The 26,273-nt window shown below is 50.0% G+C and overlaps 3 protein-coding genes and 1 non-coding gene across 4 annotated transcripts in view; 3 read left to right on the forward strand and 1 right to left on the reverse strand.

Moving 5' to 3' along the window:
• Window positions 1-3,948, forward strand: part of Efcab12 (EF-hand calcium binding domain 12) — a 21,133-nt gene extending 17,185 nt beyond the window's left edge. Inside the window, exons 7-9 of the mRNA XM_028753592.1 lie at window positions 568-718; window positions 2,506-2,562; window positions 3,508-3,948. Coding sequence (XP_028609425.1) covers window positions 568-718; window positions 2,506-2,562; window positions 3,508-3,766 — 467 coding nt within the window. The 3' untranslated portion in view covers window positions 3,767-3,948. The remainder of the gene's footprint in view (window positions 1-567; window positions 719-2,505; window positions 2,563-3,507) is intronic.
• Window positions 3,949-6,048: 2,100 nt separating this feature from the next.
• Rpl32 (ribosomal protein L32) lies at window positions 6,049-9,564 on the forward strand. The gene is made up of 4 exons (XM_028753557.1): window positions 6,049-6,154; window positions 6,943-7,043; window positions 7,827-8,008; window positions 9,388-9,564. The coding sequence occupies exons 2-4, from the start codon at window positions 6,948-6,950 to the stop codon at window positions 9,515-9,517; spliced, it is 408 nt and encodes a 135-aa protein (XP_028609390.1). The 5' UTR covers window positions 6,049-6,154; window positions 6,943-6,947; the 3' UTR covers window positions 9,518-9,564.
• LOC114609269 lies at window positions 6,734-6,873 on the forward strand. Its single transcript, XR_003709485.1, has one exon. It is a non-coding gene; the product is annotated as a small nucleolar RNA SNORA7 (small nucleolar RNA).
• A 1,203-nt stretch (window positions 9,565-10,767) lies between the features above and the next one.
• The window catches only part of Cand2 (cullin associated and neddylation dissociated 2 (putative)), a 28,617-nt gene continuing 13,111 nt past the window's right edge, over window positions 10,768-26,273 (reverse strand). Inside the window, exons 8-15 of the mRNA XM_028753508.1 lie at window positions 24,797-25,089; window positions 23,374-23,515; window positions 21,543-23,045; window positions 19,118-19,213; window positions 16,863-17,032; window positions 14,956-15,120; window positions 13,125-13,232; window positions 10,768-11,634 (exon numbers count right to left, since the gene is read on the reverse strand). Coding sequence (XP_028609341.1) covers window positions 11,407-11,634; window positions 13,125-13,232; window positions 14,956-15,120; window positions 16,863-17,032; window positions 19,118-19,213; window positions 21,543-23,045; window positions 23,374-23,515; window positions 24,797-25,089 — 2,705 coding nt within the window. The 3' untranslated portion in view covers window positions 10,768-11,406. The remainder of the gene's footprint in view (window positions 11,635-13,124; window positions 13,233-14,955; window positions 15,121-16,862; window positions 17,033-19,117; window positions 19,214-21,542; window positions 23,046-23,373; window positions 23,516-24,796; window positions 25,090-26,273) is intronic.

The raw sequence follows: 26,273 nt of genomic DNA on the forward strand, positions 1-26,273 counted from the left end.
GAGAGGGGGAGAGAGGGGGAGAGAGGGAGAGAGAGGGAGAGAGAGAGAGGGAGAGAGGGAGAGAGAGGGAGAGAGGGAGAGAGAGGGAGAGAGGGAGAGGGAAGAGGGAGAGGGAAGAGGGAGAGAGAGGGGGAAAGGAAGAGAGAGGGGGAGAGGAAGAGGGGGAAGAGGGAGAGGGGGAGGGGGAGAGGGGGAAGGGAAGGGGGAGAGAGAATAAACCAACCAACCAATATGATTTACAGAGTTTGGAGTAAGATAGTTCAGTGGATAAAGGCACTTGCTGCCAAGCCGGACAGCCTAAATTCAATACCCAGAATCCACATAGATGTAGAGAGAACAGACTCCACAGTTATATGCTCGCCCCACATAGATGTAGAGAGAACAGACTCCACAGTTATATGCTTGCCCCACATATGCACTTTGCCAGTCTACCTGCCAAGCCATCTTGATAGCTCAGAAAAAAATAATTTTTTAAACAGAAGTGTGAATGTTTTAATAGTTTCCACGTGAGCCTAAAGTAGGCTAATGTAGGCTAATGGACTCTGCTGTCTTCCTTTCTGACCACAGCACTGCTGTATCCAGGAGACAAGATAATCTGTCTGAAAGAAGAAGTCCGTCCAATCCGGCAGCCTGGAGGCTACTATATAGACGAGAGGATTGTCCACATCCTGGCTGGGTTCAAGGACCGCCAGAAGTTCGGAGAGAAGAAGAGAGACAAGCTGAGTTTCAAGCTGCCCCTTCAGCTGCTGGGGACATTGGCATGCACGCCAGCATCTGTGTCCCTACCTAGTCACTTCTGGCTGGCCAGTCCAAAATGTCCCCCTTAGTGCATACCTTAGGTTCACAGATCTCCCCTCTTGATCACAGGCTTCCATAATCAAAAGGCCAGTGGCAAAGAGCCAAAGGGGGTGTTATCTTACCCTGTATCAGAAGCTGAGAACTCTGCAAAGGACAGTGGCTAATTCCTTCCCTGTGCTGCCACCCGATGGCAGGCACACTCATTCTTCAACAAGAGGCTGGCTAGTAGCCCCTGGGAAAAACAAAATGCCACCCTAACCATTATACCTACCTCCCGTGAAGTGACCCAGAGTCAATTTCCCCCTCCATTCCCACTGAATGTGGGCCAATCAGGAGGCAACTACTGAGTAGCATCAGTAGTGACTGCTGAGGGGAGAATGGGATGCATCCCTGCAGAGGGTTGGGGTGGTGCGGCAGAATGCCTGGGGCAGGCTACAGTACAGTGCAGCAGATGTCGTCTGCTCAAGAGGCAAGTTATTGCATTCTGAAGCTCAGCATTTTCATGTAAAAAGTGGACGCAGCACTCCTAATACACACAGAGACGGTTGACAAGGGCCACAGGTTGTCCTCAGCACCGCCAGTGTGCCTGTTGCTTTTCATTGTACTTGTCCTGGTGTTTTTGAGTACAGAGGCAGTCTGGGCCCACAGCAGTCGTGGCTTGCAAAGTGCTGACTGAGTATGACCCGACCAAGTAGTAGCTTAGAGAGCTTCTGAAATATGCCTTCTAATCTGTGGCTGGCTGGTACCACGAACCTAGGAAGTGGCTTTGAGGACCAAGTTGTCAAACACAGAAGCCTGTGGGGTACACATAGGAGGAGGAGCACACTGGTGAATCAGCTCACTACTGCAGCTCTGGGGTTCACTGCTGGAAAACTGCCCAGAGAGAGGAGGACTGGACCCTGTGCATGCCAGGTGCCCAGGAAAGAGATTTTTCCTTGTGTTTGACCAGTCACATCTGTAAAAGAGAAAGAGGTCCCTTAGCTAAAGGAAGGACATTGACTCTCACCACCAGGGACTAAACTGTAGAAGATCCTGACGCCAGGTGCTAGGGTTAGAGAGTGGTCAAGGCTCACAATTCAATCCTTCGTATCAGAAGGAAAAACCCAGATTCTGAGGCCAGATGTGGGCTTGGGAAGGAATCCAGTGATCAGTTAGGGATGCCTGCCGGGCTGGCGTAGGTATGGAGGGTAAGTCTCTACCGTGCTTGTCCCACAGAGCTTGGCCTCTGGCAAGGGAAGTGGGAGTCAGGCTCAGTTAGTTGCTGAACACATCTAACTATTTTGGAGGCCTCCATCCCATGAACGAAGGGAACCAAGGTCAGGGTTTCCCTCACCCTACCAGCCTGGGATGTGTCTTGCTGTATGGAGACACAGATAGGGCCTACACAAAAACACTCAGAGCTCTGCTCTGAGACTCAGAAATGTATTTCTTAATGGCCTCTACCTCCTCAAAGCCCACTTTTCCTGATGTTTGTTTTTTTGTTTGTTTGGTTGTTGTTGGTTTTTTGTTTTGTTTTGTTTTGAGACAGGGTTTCTCTGTGTAGTCCTGGCTGCCCTGGAACTTACTCTGTAGACCAGACTGGCCTCGAACTCACAAGAGATCCACCTGCCTCTGCATCCCGAGTGCTGGGATTAGAGGCGCATTCCAGCACTGCCCAGCTCCTGGGGTTTCTCATTCCTAACAATGCCTCTCTCTGTTCCCTGGTAGGAAAACATCAAAGAAAATGAAGACAATGCACTTTCACGATTTCGAGAAATTTACTGGGTTTGTAGCCGTCCTGCGTGTCTGTTAGGAGGGCAGGGTATGAGGGTGGGAGGGTTGGCCTCTCCTCTACTCAGAGGCAGCTCTGGGACCTATGCATATTGAACAAAATCCTGGCATTGTTGTGGGGCTCCATGCCCAGGGGCTAAGGGGCAGCAGAAGAGTGTTGAGAGAGTGCCAGGCATGGCTGCTGTGGAGCCTCCCATGAGTGAACTCATCTACACTGTTACCAACAAGCCTGAGTTAATCTAGACTTATGGCTTATAGGACAGGACATTGACACACAGTCCCACACCTGAAACAGAACCAAGTGAGGCTGGTCCCAGAAGCTAGATTCCAGACCCAATATCCAAATGCTTCCAGGTGGGGCTGGGCTGTAGCTTAGCAGCTGGGTATTAGCCTCGAGCATGTGAGGCTCTGGATTCTGTTCCCAGCACCAAAAGGACCAGGTGAAATGGGGGTGGGGGAGAAGCAAGTCCTCTAGAGCAGTGGTTTTCAACCTGTGGGGCGTGATCCCTTTGGGAGTTGAACATCCTTTTCACAGGGGTCACCTAAGATCATTGGAAAATAGATATTTATACACAATTCATAACAGTAGCAAAATTATAGTTATGAAGTAGGAACAAAAACAGTTTTATGGTTGTCAGGTCACCATGACATCAACTGTATTACAGAGTCAAAGGGTCACAGCATGAGGAAGGCTGAGAGCCACTCCTCCAGAGCTAGCGCACGTCTAAGTTTGAGTTTAAGAAGCAGCGCCTAGGTGCTTAGCCACTCAGTCACTGTATGATTGTGATCTCTAGATCTCCAGGTCCTCACCAGTGAGGAGACTGGAAGTGTTTAGTGCTTTTCACACTGTACAGCGTGGTGATGGCTTAAGTTCTCTGCTGAGAAGAAGCTCTGGTCTCTCTGCCACAGCAACCTTCCCTATGTCCTTTTCTTTTCCAGGAAGCTGAAGTTGAAGAGGCTAAGTGGTCCCTCATGCACCCACCCCAATCACTTCTGGCCTGGTCACCTTCTGGACAAGCTGCGGCTCTACCTGCCCACTGTAGCCAAGGACAACAGCCTGGCAATCTTCAGCTGTGTACAATACAAGCCCCCTGTTTACCCTGCCATCTACCACCCTAAGGACTGGTGGCCCATGAAAGACTTTGCTTATGTGACCCATGCCTATTATGATGCAAACAAGGTATACTCCATCACCTAGAGTGGCCTGAGGGAGGCTGGGCCAGAAGACAGTGCAGCCAGAAGCCCACAGCTGCACACTTGAGATACAAAAGAAACATTCCCTGGGAAGGTCTGGGGATGTGTCCCCTAATGCCACACAGTGTCCAGTGGAGTGTGGATGTGTCCACACACACATGCTGTGTTTTCTTCTCTGTTATGACCTCTGCCCTTTTGAAATAAACCAGGTTAGAACCTGGCCTATAGCCTAGTTCATGTGATTTCCTGCTTAAGGCCTAGAAAATTTGAAGGTGTGTGTAAGAGACAGATTCCCCAGGATGCCTCCCACCTCCCACCTCCCACCCTGGGACATTAATGCCTACAGGGATGCAACAGACAGAGTGTCCTCTGTTAAATGAGGTGGTGTGTCCTAAGCTGAGGAGACCCTGTGAGTCTTCAGAAATCAAAGCCATACTCTCTAGTTGAGGGGCCTCTGTATGACTCACACACTTGCCTTTCTCTTTATGTAATGTACTCTGTAAGGTGCCGTTAGCCACACACTTCCATGTTCCATGTGCCATTGGCCTTCACATAGCCTGTAGGACAAGCAGCCTTTGGGAAGGGTGGGCAAGCCACAGACATAGGAAAGCGACAGTCCTGCCCTGCTGCTTGCTATCCAGCCTTCTCAGACAAGATACTTTACTTATATGGGTCTCTACTCCCCCTTTACAGCAAGCAATATGGTTGGGGCAGCAGACCCAATTCAGCATGGGTCCCCAACTCCTGGAGCCACTGTCAAGATCACCAGTGGCATCTGTTGTGTTTGAGTTGTAGAATCAAGGTTTTAAATTTTTTTAATTTATTCTGTTGGGCAGTAGTGACACACACGTTTGATCCCAGCACTTGAGAGGCAGAGACAGGCAGATCTCCAAGTCTGAGGCCAGCCTGATCTACAGAATGAATTCAAGGACAGCCAGGGTTACACAGAGAAACCCTATCTTAAAACAAAACAGCAACAAAAACAAAACAAAAACTAGGGGTGGTGGTGCTGGAGAGATGGCTCAGTGGTTTACAGCACCAATTGCTCTTCCAGAGGTCCTAAGTTCAATTCCTAACCATATGGTGGCTCACAACCATCTGTAATGGGATCTGGTTTTTGTCTTGGTTTGGTTTGGTTTGGTTTTTCGAGACAGGGTTTCTCTGTATAGCCCTGGCTGTCCTGGAACTAACTCTGTAGACCAGGCTGGCCTCGAACTCAGAAATCCGCCTGTCTCTGCCTCCCAAGTTCTGGGATTAAAGGCGTGTGCCACCACTGCCTGGTCTGTAATGGGATCTGATGCCCTCTTCTGGTGTGTCTGAAGACAGCTTAATATACATAACTCTTCAAACAAAAAACGATTTATTCTATGTACCTGCACGTATGAGTATGTACCACATGCATGTAGTGCCTACAGAAAAGCGCATCTGCTCCCCTCGGTCTGGCGTTATAAGGTTGTGAGGCAGCAAGTGGTTGCTGGGAACCAAATGCCGGTCCTCTGAAAGAGCAACACTGCTCCACCAAGCCACCTCTCCAGCTCTGGTTTGGTTTTATTTCCTCCTAAAATTGGTGTTTTCACAATGATCTGAAAAACAAAAGGAAAGCAAAATAGACTAAGCTCGGCCTGCCTCTGCTTTCCAAGTGCTGTGTTTAAAAGTCGTGTACCGAGGCAGGCGGATTTCTGAGTTCGAGGCCAGCCTGGTCTACAGAGTGAGTTTCAGGACAGCCAGGGCTACACAGAGAAACCCTGTCTCGAAAAACAAACAAACAAACAAACAAACAAACAAAGTCGTGTACCACCATGTCCAGTCAATGGACTATTTTCTTACCAATATTATCAACCTATCACTTATTAATACATTGCTCTATTCTCTATCATACGTAGAGAAGATTTAAACATACAGAAGATGCGAGAAAGCTCGGTAGCACTTCATAAAACGGGTTTGCGCATCTGTATATTATGAAATTTTAGGACATTTGCTCAACCAAGCCCGTAAGGACTTTTCAAAGAAGTCTCTGTTTTGCTACCTCCTAGCCACAAGGAGGCGCACTCGGGAACGAACAGTTTAAAAACCGATTGGGCCTCCACTTCGGGCGGAAATAAATGCCCACCTAGCAGGTCTTAGCTCAAAAACAATTCCAAATTTCTTAAGTAGTCCCAAGAGAAAAATACTTTTTTGTTCATTCGAAGATGTTAATGGATACTACAGAACACTAGGAATTTTTTCAGCATATTTCTCAGGCACGTCTTAGTTTTCTTTAGAGGATCCAGAGCCGGAAGTGCTTCCCTTTTCTCAGCCAGGACCTAAGACTCCGTCCCATCATACCTTGCGCGCCGCCGCCTCTTCCTTCTTCCTCGGCGCTGCCTGCGAGGTGGCTGCCATCTCTTTTGCGGTGAGTCTGCATCGGCGGCCATCCGCCGCCTGCGGGTTCGGTGAGACTCAATCGCCGGGTGGGGAGGCCTCGGAGTCGGCCTCCGCCCTGGCGTTGTAGTGGCGAGCGCGCAAGGGCCTGGCCACTGGTGCTACGGAGTCCGCTAGGGACCCGGCATCGGCCAGGGCGAGTGTGCTGCCATGCGGCCCGTGGGTTTCGGACGGCACCCGCCGCTTTCTAGTTAGCTTATTGGCAGCCCTTTTGTGGGGGGGTACGACATCCTGAGTCAGGAAGCTGCCGCCGCTCGCCGGTGAGCAAAAATGCTTTCTGAACACGAGTCCGCTGGGTACGCCCGGCAAAGCAGGTTGTCAATGGAGGGAACAGAGAAGACACCGTTTGGTTGGTGCTCTGAGACGATCCGGGAGGGACAGGCAGTCTGGTGGCGTGTTAGAAGTCCATAGTGGCTTTGCGTGTTTAAGGGCGCAACACTTCAAAAATAACGACGATTAGTGGAGTGGGATTTGCTGCTTCTCCGCTAGAAAGGCCTGGTTCAGGTCAGTTGCCGTTCTTTGAGGTTCAGAGTGGGTGAGATGACCCACTGACCTCTTGGGATCGCGTCTGGAGAGTGACTAGTATTCTACCAGCTTCGGAAGCAGGAGGGAGAGCAAGTCTAGCAGAGGTACCCATTCCATTCCCAGTTTGCTCCGTAGCTGGTGATTGGAAGACACTCTGCAACATCATCCAAAGCCTGAGACTCGCAGTCCCACCTCCCAGTTTCTTTACTAACGTGTGTCTGACTTTTGTAAAAGGCATCATGGCTGCCCTCCGGCCTCTGGTGAAGCCCAAGATCGTCAAAAAGAGGACCAAGAAGTTCATCAGGCACCAGTCAGACCGATATGTGAAAATTAAGGTACGTGAGTGCTGGGGTTAAGGTCTGAACACCCATTTCTGGTATATAGTCTGCGGTCGGTTGTCTAAAGTTCTTTTTTAGAATGACACTTTCTATTTTATATTTATATGTGTGAAGGGCAGGGGACTTGAAGGAGTTGATTTCTCTCTTTCCTGTCATGTCGGTACAGATGATCAGACTTAGGTGTCTGGCAGCATGCACTTTAAGCCAAGCCAGCTCTGCCGCCTTACCCTGTATTTTAAAGATCGTTGGTTTTTGTCTGCAAGTGTGCCTGCACACCAGGCACATGCATGCCTGGAATTTAACTTAGGACCTCTGGAAGAGCAGGTGCTCTCGACTAAGCTAACTGGTCCCTCCTCCCTGCCCCTTCTTTTGAAACTTAATTGCATTGGAAGATAGTGTTGAAATTCCAGTCCAGGTGCTATGGACGGAGCCCGGGGCCTTGTGCATGCCAGGCAAACGTTCTGCCAACTGAACTGGTGTATGTTTTTTATGGGGCAGAAATCTTGGTTACTAAGAACAGTGCAGACACACTGTTCTGTGTACAGTTCCCTATAATCCCGACCCATGTGGTCAGGTAGGAAGGTTTTGTTTTGTTGGGGGATTCTACAGTGAACCACAGTTTCAGGAGCTTTTTTTCTGTAATAAAGCACATAAAAGAAGTAGGAAGTAACATTACTCAAGAGCACCTCCTACATGACACGACCCCTTGAATTCTGCCTCCTTTTTGTCAAGGAAGAGCTGGCAGTTTACACAGAGACTAACTTGCCTGTGTGTCTTTAGCGAAACTGGCGGAAACCCAGAGGCATTGACAACAGGGTTCGGAGAAGATTCAAGGGCCAGATCTTGATGCCCAACATTGGTTATGGGAGCAACAAGAAAACCAAGCACATGCTTCCTAGCGGCTTCCGGAAGTTTCTGGTCCACAACGTCAAGGAGCTGGAAGTGCTGCTGATGTGCAACAAGTGAGTTGGACCCGGCTTTGCCGTGGTTAGGAGAGCACCTGGCTCCCGGGAGGCCAGGGCACTGCAGTGGGCATTTGTAGGAGGAAAGGTGAATGCTCCTTGGTTGATTGAGATGGGGCATTTGCACTCAGAAGGTATGACACCTGAGACTGGAGAAGAGGGAGGCCTTCATTTTGTACAGTGGGTGTTCAGTATCCTTTATGGTCCTGTCTGGAACACTGCTATAGTCTCATGAGACTGCGGGGGTCTGAGTCTGACCTGGGACCTGAGCTGTGCTTGGCTCTGCTCTGACAGGTTGATTTGCAGAGCAGCTTAGCTTTGGGACTGAGGTAGAGAAAAAGGCTCCAGGCTCAGCTGTTGAGAGACAGTTATGGGGTATTACAACCCCTTGTAACCTCTGAGATGCAAGACCAAGGCCTCCCTCTTGATGTTGGATGTGAGGACGTGCTAGGAACAGTTTACTTTTCCCAGGTAAACTAGAAGGGCCGCAGAGGGCGTGTATATTTGCGTTATCTGTTTTCTGAGGTGGTTTTAATGCAGATGGAGGGAATCGGCATGGGAAAATTAGGTTGTGCATTTACCCATGCCTTGAGTGAAGTGCTGGAAGTTCTTTGGAAGGGTGGATGCAGGAATGTGAGTGGCAGTCCATGTGGCAGTGTTGTCTTGATAATGGTGCAGTGTTGGTGCTGCATTTCTAATGGACACATCTGCCTCGGGAGAGCTGCTTGGTGTCGTCAACCCTGCAGGTGCGCCTGCTCGCTGAGTTCTGTCTCTGGGCATTTTCACCTGTATAACTGAGGTGCAGAGGAAGTTACAGAAAATCTATTGGTAGTAAGTTGTAAGCGTCCTGGGGTGGGATATGGCTGCAAATGACTTGTGAATGGTAGGTGTGTTAGTTACAATTAGTCCTAGGACATGGGCTTCAGGTTAGAAAGTAATCTATCTGTTCCTGGGTATCTCTGTAAAGTGAGGGTGTGTCTATTTGGTATTTGCCGTTTGTATGCCTTCCATAGCTCTGTTGTCCTGCTTCTCTAGGAGTTTTTCCTCAGCTCCCTGTCTATAGCTTCATGGTCATCTCCATACTGGGATTGTGCTTATTAGAACAGCTTCTCAACACTTTGAGTGTTTGTTATTCACTCTACTTGAGTACCTTCCAGTTGCACCGGAAGCCTTAGGCTCCTGTGGAGGCATTCTGGGTTACTCAGTGTGAGGGAGAACCTCTGTGTCTGGCGTGCGTCCAGCTTCCCTTTGTGGGTTAGTGCCTAGTCACTACCATAGACCACTGCAGAAGCCTTGGTGTCTGGGTCCTCAGGATTTTAGCCTTTAGTGCTCATTAAGCCATTTCCTTGGTGACCTTTCCTGGTTTGCTTCTTTTTCAGATCTTACTGTGCTGAGATTGCTCACAATGTGTCTTCTAAGAACCGAAAAGCCATCGTAGAAAGAGCAGCACAGCTGGCCATCAGAGTCACCAATCCCAACGCCAGGCTACGCAGCGAAGAAAATGAATAGATGGCTTGCGTGCATGTTTTGTGTTTAAATAAAACCACAAAAACTGACATCTTGGTATTATCTTTTTGGTAACTGGAGATTGTTCTTTGCTTATTTCCCAGTGACCTTCACCTGAGGGGCAGCAGGGCTCAGAATCTCATACTAGCCTTGGTTGGCTGCAGGTGGTTGGAGGAAGAGAGAAAAGGGTTTGGCCCTCTACAGTATAGGTACACAACATTAGGAATATGGGGGCTGCCAGGCTAGCCTTTACTCTTACTTAGCCCACCCTGTCCCAGCTGCTAGCATGGGCTATCCTAAGGCACTTTTCTGAGCAAGCTTACAGTTTCATGGACCTGGCCTCACTCAGGATTGACAGTCCTGTCTTTGGAGTATTGAGAACTTCGAGACTGGTAGATATTTCTGCCACGTGAGGTGCTACAAGGGCAGTGCATTCTGTGTCACAGGCTGGTCTCTGGCTCTCCACTTTTGAAACAGGAATGTTCAGAAAAGTGGTATTGTAGCAGGTGACGCTTAAATGACTAGACAAATACACGTCCAGGCTGGTGAGATGGCTCAGTGGTTAAGAGCACTGACTGCTCCCCCACCCCCTTCAAATCCTAGCAACCACAAGGTGGCTCACAACCAGATGTGTTCTTACATATAAGCAAAAAACCTTTGGGCTTTTTTGAGAGAAGGGGTAAGAATACATCCCAGCCCCCCCCCCCTTTAGCTTTTGTTCTCATTGTAGACATGAGGTTTTATCTTCTGGCTGTGGTGGTGGGGCTTTGCCCTAAAGTGGTGTGCATGGGAGGCAAGTCCTCTACAGCCTGCCGGAGTGTCTGCCCGGAGGGCAAAGGGTACTTCAGGACTGGAGTTAGAAACAGTTGTTGCGCCGGGCGGTGGTGGCGCACGCCTTTAATCCCAGCACTTGGGAGGCAGAGGCAGGCAGATTTCTGAGTTAGAGAGTTCGAGGCTAGCCTGGTCTACAGAGTGAGTTCCAGGACAGCTAGGGCTACACAGAGAAACCCTATCTCGAAAAACCAAATCAAAAAAAAAAACAGTTGCCGCTACCAGCAGGGCTGGGACCCATGGAAGAGCAGCCTGCCACTGAGCTATCCTGCCCCGTTGCTTTAGATACGACTTTACATTGCTGACTATGCCCTTGAGTGTATAATCCTCCCTCAGCAACTATTGGCCTTGATATTTCCAGGACTGAATCAACCTAGGAACTATTGTTCAGCCACTGGGGATAAGAATCATGTGAGGAGTGCTTTGCATGTTTAATTTTATTAACTCAAGATAACTGGCCTCAGCTGGCTTTAATGCCAGGCAGGTGGATCTGAGTTTGGGCCAGCTGTGGCTATGAAGAGAAATGTCTTAAAAAAATCAAAGCCCTGGTCTGACATAAATTTTGAGTACACACGTGGGAAGAGCACAAACCGTTACATGGTTGGGTGGTGAGATTAGGGATGTTTCAAACAGTGGACCTATGCCTGTCCAATGATCCACACTGTCTTCCCTGTAAACAGTTCTTACTCTGCTATTTAATGAGGCATTGGTTCTCTGGTGCCCAGACTAGGGCTTGCATGAGCTCTACATAGCCCTACCCAAGGCCAGGCCCAGGGTGCTAATTAACATTTGGAGTCCAGAGCAAGTGAAGTAGGAAGTCAACCCCCTGCTTGCTCTCTGGTCTTATGCACAGGCCGATGGTGGCTTCTAAATGAGTGGAGGGAGTGCAGTGTAAATGAGGACATCACCTTCACTATGAATGAATGTCCCGAGTTAATGGGCCCAGCTTTGGCACTGGGGCTGTGAGCAGGGGGCCCTAGCAAAGGCACTGCGGCTGACTGGGAAGGACAGGAGAGGCCAAGGCCTATAGGGATGAGAAGAGAGGCTTATTCTGGGGACAGCTAACTGAGTTCCATAGAGTCCATGCTGGGGCCAGAGGCTGTGTCCTTTTGGATGCTCTCGAAGAGGGTGGTGAGTTCTGGGTTGGATCGGATTTGGGCAGAAAAGTCAGCCACACTGGGGCTCTTGCGCACCTCAGGGTTGGCCATCAGGGCAGCCACTGCCCGCATTGCTGAGCGCTTCAACTCCTCCTGCTTCTCCAGCTCCTGCTTCACAGAACCAGCCTTGACCTGCAGAGGGAGACAGTGTCCTTACTGAGCCTGGGTTACCCATTTTAAACATAGGTTTCAGTTCATTAAAGGCCTAATTTCAGTCTGATTCATAGCAGATTTCACTTTTTTCTACTAATGTGCTGCTATTTGAAGGTCACAATGTTGGGCTGGGTATGAGGCTCAGTTGATAGAGCGCTTCACTTGGCATGCACAAAGTCCTGAGTTAGATATCCACACGTGAGCAGGGAGAGGGGGGCAGCCCAGCCCCACGCCAAACCTGCTGTAGTACATAGCTGGGAATCCCAACACCCGGGGGCAAGGGCAGCAGGGCCAGACATTCAAGTCCTCTTAGGCTGTATATTGAGTTTAAAGTCAGCCTGGGTTACTGGAGTGTCTGTGTTTTGCGGTCCTCCCCCCCCCCCGCCCCCTCCCCAATATCCCCTACATACACACAAAGAAAATGAAAAACTAACAATGTGCCTCAAGGCACAAGCCTGACATCCTGGCTGCAGGAAAGGCAAGACGGGAGGAAGGAGTCACTTGAGATCAGGAATTTGATGCCAACCTGGGGAACATAGTTTTCTTAAAAAAGGATAATAAAACCACTATTCTGAGTCTCCCCTAAAGACTGAAATTCTTTGTCCTTTGAGTAAATCTTATCCTTACAACTCTGATAGGGGACTAGGGAGACGGTTCAGTTGGTGAAGTACTTGCTGTAAAAACCCAAGTTCAGATCCCACATAAGAGCTAGATGTGGAAGTTTGTGAGTGCAGACACAGGCAGATCCCTGCAGCTCAGGGTGACCCAGTCATACTGAACCAGTGAACCTAGTTCAGCAATAGTGGGGCACACCTTTAATAGGCAGAGGCAGTCAGATCTCAGTTCTAGATCAGACTGGTCTATAGAGTGAGTTCCAGGACAGCCAGGACTACACAGAGAAACTATGTCTGGGAAGGGGGTAGGGGAGAAGAAGGCAGAGATCAAGGAAGACCACTGAACCACTGAAGTCAACCTCTGGCCTCCATAGATACATAACACATAAACACCACACACACACACACACACACACACACACACACACACACACTCACTCACACTTACTTCTTTCATTCAACAGGTTTCTACTAGGACCCCGAGTGTGCCAGGCTGTTCGCAACATTACAACTTTCCATAATGCATTCATCCAGATCTCCCTCAAGACCTTGCACTCTGTTTAAGCAGTTGCTCTGTCCTAGAGTAGTCAGCCAATCAATCAGTCATAGGAGCCAGGCCCAGCTCCCAGCTGGGATCTACATAGACTGAGGGAGAAGCTAGCTTGTCAAGCATTATACCCTGAGTCTCTCTCCCAGGCCAGCACCCAGGAAGTATTTAATGAAGGAATCTCACAGCCTGGAAGCTGTGTAGACCTGGGCAACAGCTAGCCCACCACTGCAGTGCACACGGTACAGTGAGTGGTGACTAAAGCCAACAGGCACTCCAGGATCCAGGGAGGGCAGGGCAGGGCTTACCTTGGCAGTGCAGGTGGCTCTGAGTGGCTCGATGAGCCTGTCAACCCTCTGCAGCACAGGTGCAGGACAAAGAGTGGCCAGCCGGGCCAGCATGATGAAGGTCAGCATCTGCCCAAGGAAGCAGGTGGAACTCATGGTAAAACAGCACCCTGACAGAGCAGCAGACCCAATGCGAGCTCTGGCTTGCACCTCACAAACCGACAACCAAGTCCCTCCAGGACCTTGCCCAAGGCTCCCACCTCTGGGTCTCAGTTTCCTATTACACCATGATGCTGTATCTTGCCAGCTACTCTTGGCTGTGTGAGGATGGCTGGATAACCAAAGGCATAGGGAGGGGCAGTTCACATGTTCACATGCCTCTGGCCAGGCCTGGGAAGGAGCAGCAGCTCCGCAGCTCCCACCGACACTGGCTTGGACATGCCATGGTTGAGAGACAACTTGAGTGTGTATCACAAAACCTGTGTGCTGGACACTTGATCCCCTGTATAGCAATGCTGAGGGTGATGGAGCCCTCAGCGGAGGTGGCTAGGTCACTAGAGGTGGTTCTGCTGGAAGGCATTACTTCAGGTCTCAGAGGCCTCAGTTCCCACAAAAGTGAACAGTAAAACAAGCATGCCTCCATCTTTAATCCCAGCACTCAGGAGACAGAGGCAGGCGGATTTCTGTGAGTTAAGTTCGAGGCTGCTCTGATCTACAAAGCGAGTCCAGGATAGCCAGGGCTCTGTTAATATAGAGAAACCTGTCTGGAAAAAAACAAAAAACCAAAACAACAACATAAGCACACCTCATGTCTGATTCTACCATGTGAACTTCTGCAGGTGCTGGCCATTTTGACGACGCCAGAGCCAAAATATGCCAACACCAGGTTCTGAGCCTCCAGAAAGATCTAAAGGGCTTTTTCTTAAGAATACCCAGACACAGCTTTTGTTTTGTTTTTAATAGCAACAGAAAAGAGTTCCAGTGTGAGGATACACGCCTTTAATCCCAGAACTCAGAAGGCAGAGGCAAGTGGATTTCTGTGAGTTCAAGGCCTGCCTTGTCTACATAGCTCTAGGACATCCAGAGCTATATAAGAGAAACCTTGTCTTAAAAAACAAAGCAAGGGCTGGAGAGAAGGCTCAGTGGTTAAGAGCACTAGCGGCTCTTCTAGAGGTCCCGAGTTCAATTCCCAGCTCCCAACCATCTGTAACGGGATCTGATGCCCTCTTCTGGTATGACAGAGACAGTGTACTCATGTGGGAATCCCAGATGTGGACATGGCCATAGAATAAATAATAAATAAAGCAAAACAAAATAACAACAACCACAACAACAACAACAACCAGAAAACAGACTAATATAATGGCAATGTGGGAATTTACCTAGCATTATGGGTTGTTTTTGAAAGAATACTATTTTTCATATAAACTCTGTTTAATTCTTCAATTTTTAAATGTTGTAACATTTAAAACAATGCAAAGCAAAAATGGCATAAGCCATTCAACACCACAACAGACTTACCTCGTGTGCCCGGAGTCCACACCCTGAGAAACATCTAAGACCTGGTTCCTTCTTCTTTTTTTAAGACAGGGTTTCTCTATGAAGTCCTGGCTGTCCTGGAACTAACTCTGTAGACCAGGTTGGCCTACAATTCAGAGATCCTCGTGCCTCTGCCTCACAAGTGCTGGGTTTAAAGGTGTGCACAACCACCACCTGGCTGGTTCCCTGGTCTTGACAGAAAGCACAGCTGCTTTTGTGGAGTGCCAGGAGAAGGGGGAAAACAGGCAGGGGCCTACTGTTGGCTGGTTCCCTTGCTCTGAGGTGGGCTTGCATCTGGCATGGTGCTACCTACCCGGATGTCATAATGGTCCTTCAGCCCATCCTCTACGTGGTTCAGAAACTCGCAGATGTCCAGCTGGCCCAGGCAGCTCTCCAGCAGCGAGTACATGCACTCAAAGGCAGCCTTCCTCACGTCCAGCCCATCATCTACAGTATGCTTGAAGGGCCCCATCTCCACCTGCAGGAAGGAAGAGGTTTTTGGAGTAAAACATTCTTCCCCTGGTTTTTGCAACTCACGCCAGCTGCTCAGCACTGTATCCAGGCCCCAAGTCCCATGCCATGCGCTCGAGCGTCGGGTCACAAATGAGCCTGCAGCGTCCTTTCTCTGGACCATCACACCCGCTGTGCAGGCAACTTGCACATGCTCTGTAACTGAGCTACAGCTTTTGCCTGACAGCCGCCATCTCACTTGAGTACTAATGACACCTTGGGAAGGTCTGGGCATTTGCCTGAGAGGGTAGAGTGCTTGCCTAGCACACACAAAGACCCAGGTTTATCTCTGGCACTGAATAACCATCATGATAGCACGTGTCTGCAACCCAGCGCTCAGGAGGGGGAAGCAGGTCAGAGGCATTCTTAACCTAGACTCCACAAGACTCTGTCTCAGGAAAAAATGAAAACCTTAGGAATAAGGTGCTATTATCAATCCTACTCAGCATCCCACGAAGGCTCAGAGAGGTAAACTGACAAGCGAGGATACACAGCTGGAAAGTCCCATACTCAAAGAACCAAGTCCTCTGAAGCTTTTAACCATGAGACCTGGCTTCCCATAGTAAAGTTTGAGCCTCAAAACCCAACTGAAGAGATTACAGATTAAAAGGAATGTCTTGTGGGTAGGCGAGCTTAATGTAACGGCACAACCTGCCAAGTAATGTCGGTGGCCATGCGAACTGCAAGAGGCAGCACAGTGCCTGAGGACACCCTGGGTTTCACCTCAGGGGTACAGAGATTAGACTTTGACCTCCAGAACTATATCTGATGCCAGGTATAGAGGGCTCACACCTTTGATCCCAGCACTCAAGAAGCAAGAGGATAAATCCCAGTGAGTTCGAGGCCAGCCTACTCTACATAGTGAGTTCCAGGATAGCCGGGACTACACAGAGAAACCTTGTCTCAAAAAGAAAAAACAAAACCCAGTAAAACTTCAAATGTCCTTCTTTTAAAAAACTTTCCCAACCCCTCTCAAGAGCACTGCTCCCTCCTCAGACCTCCATGAGGTGCTGTAGGGTGATTTGGCTGTCAATCTCCTCAACCCTCTCTGCTCCTTCAGCTCTCTCCAACCTGACTCTCCTAACCACCACTCTCCCGGAGGCCAGACTGAACGTCTTGGTGGCAGAAGCCAAGTACAGTGTAGCTATGAGTCCTGGGACTTGAAACTCTGGCTGAGTGACAACAGTTGCTGACATTGTAGTCCAATTCCACATGTCTGAGACCTGAGGTTTAGGGGCTTCAGTTTGTTTGGATTGTGGATTTTAGAATGTTTGCATATTCAAAGAGATGTATTGAAGAAGGGACCCAAGTCTAAATACAGAGTCCATTTATGTCCAATAAGCATTCTTCTTCATCCACCTGAAGACAGTTTCAGATAACATTTGAAATAGGACCTGTCACAGGGTGTCACATTTGGGGCTCGGATGCTCACGCTTGGACATGAGCACTAAGCACCAGAGCCCAGGTGCCCAGGGCACATCCTTGTGGCACGATTCTCCTCACTTAGCTCCAGGGGAACTGAAGCTCAGGGGGCACTCGGTTGCCCAGTCTGGGCCACAACTGAGAAGTGGAGAGGCACGACATGACTAGGGCCATGTGGCCCAGGTGCCTGTGTGGGATTCACTCCTAGTCTTCAATGGGCTTTGCCGGTGAGGCACAGAAGGCTTAACAAGGGGCTAGGCCATACTAGGTGTCCATGCTGCCTCATACCTCTCGGATGAGGTCGCGGCGGATCTTGGTCTCCTGGTAGAGGAGGGGTAGGATGTCATCCAACAGGTCCCGGACCAGTGATGGTTTGTTGTGCACAGCTGAGTTGAAGAAGGTGAGTGTGGCCCGGCGCACGTTCAGGTCTGGGTCCTGTAGGCTTTCCATGAACTCTGCTGCAGAGCAACAAGACAAAGAAGGACATAGAAGCAGACACAAAGCCACTGCCATGCTGTACCTGGTGACCTGGGCACTGTGAGTTATGCAGGATGAAGGGCAGACATGTCCTGAACATCTAACCTTAAGCCAGACATGATACTCTTACAGTCCACACGAGAATGCCTAGCTTCCCACTAACTTTGGGTTCCAGCAGCCTTGACTTCCCACAGGGCTTTTAGGAGTAAGACAGGCAGCCACTGTGAAGTACAGTGCTGAGAGCTGGCACAGAAGACTGTTAGTTCTGAGACAGATACTCATTGAACAGCACCAGTTCTGTGACCTTCCTGCCTTAGCCTCTGAGTGCAGGATAACAAGTGAAGGCCACCTACAGGACCAGGTCTGAAGCGCCAGCCTGATCATGGTTGCCCTGAGTAGGCCTTTTTGAGAAGTTTAATTGGGGAATTTGGAACCCAGAGCCTCGAACATGCTAAGCATACATGCTCCCACTGAGCAGAGCGACCTCATCCAGAAAAATAAGACACAGAAACTTGAGTCTTCACTGCAACCACATGATCAGAGTGACCATCAGCACCACAGGGTGTACTACTGTCATGTGACACCTAATTCCCTGCACTGGGCAACTGCAGTCTTCTAGCAGATCACAACCACACTGGACCTATGGCCCTTCCCACAGTGTATGCTGGCTCTTAAGAGTCCTGCTCCTGTGAGGACAAAACCTAGAAATAGGACAAGTCTGAACCCTCTCTTGGGACTCAGCTTCCTCATTTGTAACATGGGGCCAGTGTCCTTTACAGGCTGGGGCTATTAGAATTAACTGATGAGTTTTATCAAAGGGCATCTCATGGTGTCCATCTTAGGGAGCTCAGAACTGAGGTTCAAACATGCTAAAGGTGGTGGCACATACCTGTAATCCCAGCACTTGGGAGCTAAAGGCAAGATCAGGAGTTCAAGGTCATCCTCAGCTATATAGAGAGAATTTGAGTCCAGCCTGGGCTATACAGATTCTGTCTCTGAAAACAAACCAGCCTTGGGGGCTGGAGAGATGTCAGCAGTTAAGAACACTGACTGCTCTTGTAGACGACCTGAGTTTGGTTCCCAGCACCCATGTGGTAGCTCATAATCATCCGTAATTCCAGTTCCAGGGGAACTCTATAGGCATCAGTTCTGAACTCTATAGGCATCAGGAATGCACATAGTGCACAAACATGTTCAAGTGAAACACTAATACACATAAAACAAATCTTACACACACACACATCAACTAATAAAAAAAAAACAAAGAACAAAAAAACCATGAAGCAAAACCAAGACACCACTGTTGGGCCCCTGGACATGCAACCACAGCAACTCATCAAGGCTAGAAATCTGTCTATGGCCATCCAGGCCAATCCAGACTGCAACAAGGATCCAGTTTCCAATTGAAGAATGGTCATGTCACTGGCTCTTTGGTCTGGCACAGCGCCACTGCATGTGTTAGCACCCCATTTTATAGTTGAGATTGAAATGGCCTGCCCACACTTTTTAAGTCAGTATTCAAAGCCAAAGACTGGAGAATTCTAGCCTCCCTGTACATTCCACAGAGCTGCCTTCTTTGAGAGGAGGGCTGAGATTTGGGTGTGGCCCCCTGAGAAGATGCTGGCACTGGGGAAGAAGTCTGGTCCTGCAGGAGGCTTCAAGGGAGGGCCTAGCCTACCCCATGAAGGCTCCTCCAGCCAAGGCCCCCTCAGATTTGGTCAAGTGGTACTTGCCAGCTCCAGCTTGCTTTTCATCCTCAGAGCCTATACCTTTAAAGAGTATTTCCCACTCTATTAGCTGTTTCCAGGAGAACATTCTCTAGAAATGTCTCATAATCATTTGACAGACAAGGAAGCAAAACTCGTCAGTAAGGGGCACATGAAGCCCACCAGAGCCTCGATGGTGACACAGGGGTTTGAAAGTATATCTCCTCACTCAAGAGTCTGACCCTACTGCCCATCACAGAGACTTGCTTTTGAGTCTGACTGCCTTGATTAATTTGTAAGCTGTCCTAGACACACTCCTAGGGTCCTAGACCCAGGGTGAGAGGTACTGGTTGCACCCACCAATGAAGCTCTTGAGGAGAGGGTCGATCGAGTGTGGCTGGTCTGAGATGAGGAACTTGACGGCAGTGATGACTGTGCTCCGGGTGTATGGCTGACCTGCAAGACGAGAGCGAGAGTGTGGGGCAGGAGACCACCTGTAGACCTAGCAAAACACAGTACACCCTCTCCCTACTTGACAAATAACCCGCTCCCAGGAAGTCCATGTGACTATCCCCCATGGCAGCCTTGAATCTGCCCAGTTCTTCCTCCTGCTGCTAGGAGAGTAAGTGGCTGGGTCTTGGCAGGTCCAAACAGAACACCAGGACCCCAAAGAAGGTCCTGTCCTCAGACTGAGACTACACTGCATTTTCAGACATCCTCTCCATCAAACTCACATAACAACAAAACGTGAATTCAAATAATGAAGCTGGTGTGGTGGTGAGAGTCCGTCATACCAAGGTCCAGGACTGTCTTCCGGAGTTCCAAGTCAGACTGGGCTACAGAGCGAGCATCTGTCTCAAAAACAAACTATGAAGGACTATTGGTCTGTGTTTTACACAGGAAAGAGGGACTCAGAAAAGCAAAGCTCACATTTAAGGCCACAGAGAAGAGGCCAGGGGAGATTTTGGAAGGCTGGAAGCCAATGGGATTCCCCCAGAACTCAAGTCCCCAAGCATGATGTCATGAAGGACTCATTTTATTTCACCTTGTTACTGACTTTAAAGGAGAAAGGGAGGGTTCACTCAGATCCCTAAGGATGGAGGAGTCATGCCAGGACATGGTCACATGTCCAGCTTGGCCCTCACCTGGAAACTGGTTGTGCATCTTTAGGACTGGGGCCCAGCAGACAGAAGTGGGCTGTGGAAGGTGAGCCTGAATGTTAACGTTTGCCTTTGATTCCAGCCTAAATTGTGTCCTTATCCACCAAGGTGTGACCTAGTCTCTCCATAGGTTCCTGCTGCCATGACTGCTCACACCAGGGCCTTCCCATCTATGGCTGACTGCCTCCTCTAAGTGGGGTCCCCTCTAAAGTTGCTTCTATCAGGTATTTTGTCACAGCAGTGAGAAAGATAACTGCTACAGAACATGACTACAGATTATAAAAATCGTTTTATTTCTATGATATTTTTAAAAGCAGGGTTTCTCTATGTTGCCTTGGAACTCAATAATGTAGCCCAGGCTGGTCTGTATTTCAGAGTTCCTCCTATCTCTGCCTTCTGAGTGCTGAGATTAAGGTGTATATACCATGCTCAGCTACCTCTGATTTGTGAGATGGTAAGATTGGAACCCAGGGCCTCATGTGTCATAAGCAAATAGTCTACCACCAAGCAACAGCAACAGTCCCAGCCCCTTATTTATTTATTTAGAGTTAGAGTCTCACTAAATTGCACAGGAAGGCCTTCAGTATCTGTAAGCAGTAGACTTTGACGTAATCCTTCTGCCTCCTAGTTATAGTTATATATGTCTAATCCTGTCTGCCTAATGCCATCATGAAACTTTACATTGTATTTTTACCCCTGAGTGTCTCCAGAGGACAGGACCCAGGAGCTCTTTGTACCCTAAGCCAAAGGGCTCCAAGCCCTCCCACAGAACAGCAAGGTATTTACACAGAACCCATACATGCACTCCCGTCTTCTCTCTGTTATTTACATTAAACATGTCAACAGTAGTTGAATCTATAGTGTTTAGGGAGAAAAAGACTTGCACGATGGTTCTTGCTATAAAAGTAGTTATTCCCAAGCCTGGTGACCTGAGCTCAAGCCCTGGGATCCACATGACAGAAGGAGAGAGCTGACATTCATAAGTTCTCTTATGACCTCCATATGCATGCCATGGCAAATACACACACACACACACAATTTTAAAAAAGGAAATAAAGACAGAAAAGTTTTCACATGTTAAGTACAGACACAATATCTTCTTGGGTTATTTTTGATGCAAGTGAGTTGAACCTATGATGTAGTACTCCCTTCAGTAAGAGGTCTGACTGAAATAGGGGCATATCAAAAACCCTGTCCCCTTGGACTGGAGAGATGGCTAAGCAATTAAAAGCAATGGCCATTCTTGCAGAGAACCTAGACTTATTTATAAGTACCCACATGGCAGCTCACAGTTGTCTGTAACCCCAGTTCCAGGGCATCTGATGCCTTTTTCTGGCCCCTGAGAGCACTGCCTGTATATGGTACACATACATCTATGCAGGTAAAACACTCATAGACATAAAATAAAAATCTGAAGACCTCCCCCCAAAAAACCTGTCCCTCCACCCCAGAGACCACTAGGAGGAAGCCTGCACATTTGGGAAGCACCATTTGTTTGACTGGCTTATTTTCCTTGATTAACAGACATGTGACTCTCATCTCCAGTGATTTGTGTGAGTTGTGTGGGTGCTTGGGGATTAAGTGCCTGCCTCGTGCTGGGCCAGCCTGGGCCACTGTACGCTTACCTGCAGCAAGCTGCTTCCGGAATCGAGGCAGGAGGAAGGGAGGGTTTACAAACACTAGCTTCCCTATGCACTCAGCCACCACACACCGAGTGCCTTCCTCGGGGCTCTCACAGCGCTGGAAAAGCAGCGCCCACACATCCTCAACATAGGGCTTCAGGTTGTCAGGCTGGGCAGCCCCCAGGGCCTCCCTGAGTGCATGGAGCAGCAGGTACTGTCGCCGGGGCTGGGCCTCAATTTGTGCCAGCAGGAAGGGCAGGAAGTCAGGCAGGTTGCCAGCACCCACACGGCCCAGGGCATATGCGGCTGCAGCCCTCACATCCTCACTGGGAGACCCCAAGGCTTCCAGAAGCACGGTCTTCAGCTCCCTCTGGGGGCCTGGCCCAGCCACCTGGCCCACCTCAGCCAGTGATAGGAATGCCAAGACTTTGACCCCTGTGCTTGAGTGGGGTGACCTGGCATCACAGACCAGGCGGCTGGCAGTGCCTGCTGCCTCCTGGGGACAGGCAGCTGAGAGGGCAGCTACACACCGGGCCAGTGAGTGGAACACCTGCTTATGCAGGCCAGGTCCTCCATTGCCAACCTGGTTATAAACAGGTGCTGTGAGCAGGCTAATGAGCTCTGAGTACTCCACACATGGAGGGCGAGTTCCCACCAGTGCCTGCAGGAAGCCCTCAGTGGCTGCCAGCACCCCAGCAGGCAGTAAGGGTGAGTGCAGCAACTGCAGCAGCTCTTCCAGAACAGGTCCACTGACTTCAACCAGAGAGGTGGGCTGGGTCTGGGTCACCGTGGTGAGGAAGTCAACAGCCAGCTGGGCCACGTGCATATCATTCTCGCTGACCAGAGCAGGCAGCTCAGCTAGCACAGTCCGCACAGCAGGCGGAGGCAGGCCAAGGCCCTGACTCTGAGCCAGAGCATCCAGGGCAGCCAGTGTGGCCAGCCGCAGGGCCCGCTGATTCTTGCGCAGAAACGAAGCCAGGATGGGCAGTGCCTCGGCCAGGATGGGCTGCAGGTCAAGTCGCAATGGGGACACAGCCACCAGTGTCAGTGCCTTGACAGCAGGCAACCGGGTGATCTCATTCCGTAGGCGATCCAGGAGAAGCATAAGTGTGGGCTCTAGGTCATCCCCAAGCCGATCACCAAGGTGACCCACAAGGTGACCCACACAAGAGATGGCCCGTTCCTTCACCTCCTGGTCCAGGTCAGTGGCTCGGAGTCGTGCCAGAGTGGCTGTGGACATCTCTCCAACATATGGCTCAGGGTCCAGCAGCCGAGGCCTATCCAGTGGCCACAGGGTCCGCACCAACTCCTGGAGCACCAGTAAGGCCTCAGCTGCCACCTTGTAGAAAGGGTCAGCCACACAGGCCATCACAGGTGGTAGGAGGGTAGGCAAGTGTGGGTGGAAGGCCTCAGCGGGCTCTGTACCCAGAAGCCCCTGCAGGAAGGCCAGGGCATCCATCCGTATGGTGGAGGAACTGGAGTAGTCAGCCAGTGAAAAGACAATGCCTGCAGGTGGGAACCAAGGTTAGGGGTTCTTTAGCCTGGTTCTGTCTGGGGCAGCAGTGAGCAATGCATCTGTATTGAACCAAGCATCCAAAGCTCCCAGAAGCCACCAGAGCTGAGAGAAACAAGGCCAGAACTCACCTGAAGCTTACTCTCCCTGTGGTCGGGGATAGGGGTGGGGGCACAACACACGACCACCATGGGCCATCAGCACACAGGGCAAGCCCAGGAATACTGCTGGGCTCTCAGGGATTGAGGGCTCAATATAGGGTAGGGGTCTGTATTCTGGAAGAGGCCCAAAGAGAAGAGAGGCAGCTGTAGCCCAGCATACCTGACACCAACGCAGCCATGTGCTCTGCCAGGCTGCCAGGGAGGACGCCTGCCAGCTCGGTGAAGAGGTTGAAGCAGCCCTGGCGGGTTCGAACATTCCGGTCTTTAAGTTGTCGCTGCAGGGCCTTCACCACTAGGGGCACCTGAGAGTAGGTGGGGAGATTAGGAACCAGCTAGGAAGCCACCCCAGGGAGGATTCCAACACAGACAGGATACCTTAGTGCCTGCCCATCAGTCCCTACTAGTCACCTGATTCAGACTCTGCAGACTGAGTGACAGCTACCTCCATCTTATAAATGTACACAAGGTGACCCAGCAGCCTAGCTGTCACCTCTATCTCTATGAAGGGAAAGCAGAAGCTTAGCTGTCTTCAGCATGTGGCCCCTTCTTTCTTTACCTATACACTCTCCCCAGATGGTCCTGAAGCCAATGCACTGGTACTACCCTGATCTGTATCTCTGATCCAGCTTGCACATCTGCCTACCTAAATGGCTCAACTTAGACACCTGCTACAGTCTACATAAAGTTTGTATCCCACAAGGACCCATGTATTGGGAGTTTGGTCCCTGGTGGGGTGGTGGTACTCAGAAAAGGAAGGACCTTTAAAAGGTGGCATTATCAGGAAGTCACTAAAAAGGATAAAATGGTTCTATTGGACAGATTTATTGTAAAATGGGGGCTTAGTCCTCATCGTTCTGGCTTCGTGTCTTACCTCAGGCTCTCTCTCTCTTTTGTATATTCATGCTACCTGCAAAGATGTCACACAGCTAGGGAAAGCCACACCAGGGCCCAGACCATGATTTTTGGACTCTGATTAATTAGCTCTTTTCTTAGTAGGGACCCAGCCTCTGGCGTATTTTTTATTATACTAACAGAAAATTCACTACTTAAAGCCAATGAGGACTTCAACCATAAATGTACAAAGATGCAGATGTCCTCTTCTCCTCAGTGTCCCTACTGCAGGGAGCCAAGCAGTCAACTGATACCTGCCTATCCCAGACACAAGCAGCCTATTACCAGCAAGATCCAGCAGTTCAATCCAGCCCACTTCTCAATGACCATTCCTTTCAATCCCTCTGCCTTCTCTGAGTCGAAGGCACCATCTCCTGTCACCTGACACAGTTGCAATGTCCTCCTGTTGGTCCCAGCCACGACTCTTGTCCTGTCACAATCCATTCCCCACCCAGCAGCCAGAAGAAATGATTTTAAAGTGAAGCAAATGAAGGTCTCTTCGCTCCTGCAAGCCCTGTTTGTGCTGCTGCTGCCCGTGTTCCAACCTGCACCACGCAGACCAAGGATGAGGCAGGGCTCCATCTGAACACTCAGCCTGGCCACAGAGAGGCTCTCACCACTTCCCTCAGCAAGTAAAAGGGGCAGAAAGGAAGAACAGAAAGAGAGAGAGAGTAGGTAAGGACACAGCCTACCTGTGCTCGCAGCATATTGAGGTTTCTGCCAGTTTGGGCGGGCTCCTCCACAGCCTCCAGCCATCCTTTAGGGGGCCGTGTATGTCGCAGCAACACGATGTAAGCCCCGAAGATGTCTGCCTTGACGTTCTCCTCCCGCTCCTTGAAGCGCCGGATGAGCGCAGGGGCCAGAGTGCAGTGGAAGTCGGGTAAGAGGTCAGGCCGAGAGCTGATCAGGGCGGCCATGCACTTGGCTGCAGCTCGACGTACCTTCCAGCTCATGTCGTCATCGTCACTGTACTCGTCCTCACTCTCTGGGGCAGGAGGAAGACACACAGAGCTGTGTCTCTCATCTCAGGAAGAAGACAGTGGAAGCCCTGCTCTGGGCTTACATTCTGAAGATCAGTATTCAGCCTACTGGGAATGCCACTACCCTAGTGAACACCTGTGGCACGCTCAGGACGGTACCCACGGCTTTGATCCACAGTCTCTCCTGTAGGCAAGGACCCTTCCCCATTGCAGAGAAGAAAACTGGGACCAAGAGACAAGAAGTGGATTGATCCACTGTACAATTGTCACAACCTTCAGCCACAACCTTTCCTGCCTCCGGACCCTTGTCTGACTACATCAAAGAACAAATGGGCCGATATGCTGACAGGCCTGTAAATCCCAGTACTGGAGAGGTGGGGTGGGAGGGTCATGAATTCAAGGCCAGCCTGGAACACTTACTGAGACACTGCCCTCTTCCAAAATAGAATGACACAGCATCCAAGTTTGCAGTGGAGACAGGGAGAAGCTTTCTGGAGTTCAGGCCCATCCTCTGGCTTAGGTCTGGCCCCTCCATGTACTGGGATTTCCAAAGAGAAAGGCAGACTTCCTATGCCCTCAGTGCTAACCCAGTCCTGGTCAGATCTCAAAGGTGTTCAAACACCAAAGAAAGAATAGGTACGAAAGGCCCTCTGCGGACAGGCCTGAGGGTCAGCAGATAAACAACTCCACTAGAACAAAGGGACTACCGGCTCACTGTACAGATGTCAAGGCCAAGGTTCAGAGAGGATGAGAGATCTCCTTAGGGAACATAGTTAGGAAAATGTGGGGCAGAGAGTCAGTCCATCTGTCTCACTAGGGGAGAATATAAGAACCAGAGGTGACAAGGAGCAGCTTTGCATCCTGTCTCTGAGACCAGGTGTCCCCACTGTACCACTCTGTTGACAACGAAGACTCACAACGGGCCACAGCAACTGGTCAGCTCAGCACACATCTCCTTTAATGGACTCTGTGCCACCCCTCAAGAACTATCCATAGCCCTCTATTACTGGCAAGAAAATGTCCAACTCTTGGCTCAGCATTCAAGGCCCCAGGATGCCTGTCTGATTTTGTTTCAAGTCCCTAGTCTCCATGTGCACCCCACTTGTAGGAAATCTGAATGATGGAGAGGCTACGAGGGAAGAAGCCACGGAGCCCCATCTGGACTCGTCTCCTCCAAGTGCCCACCACT

Source organism: Grammomys surdaster, unplaced genomic scaffold, assembly GCF_004785775.1.
Source record: "Grammomys surdaster isolate TR1022 unplaced genomic scaffold, NIH_TR_1.0 125950, whole genome shotgun sequence".
Taxonomy (NCBI): domain Eukaryota; kingdom Metazoa; phylum Chordata; class Mammalia; order Rodentia; family Muridae; genus Grammomys; species Grammomys surdaster.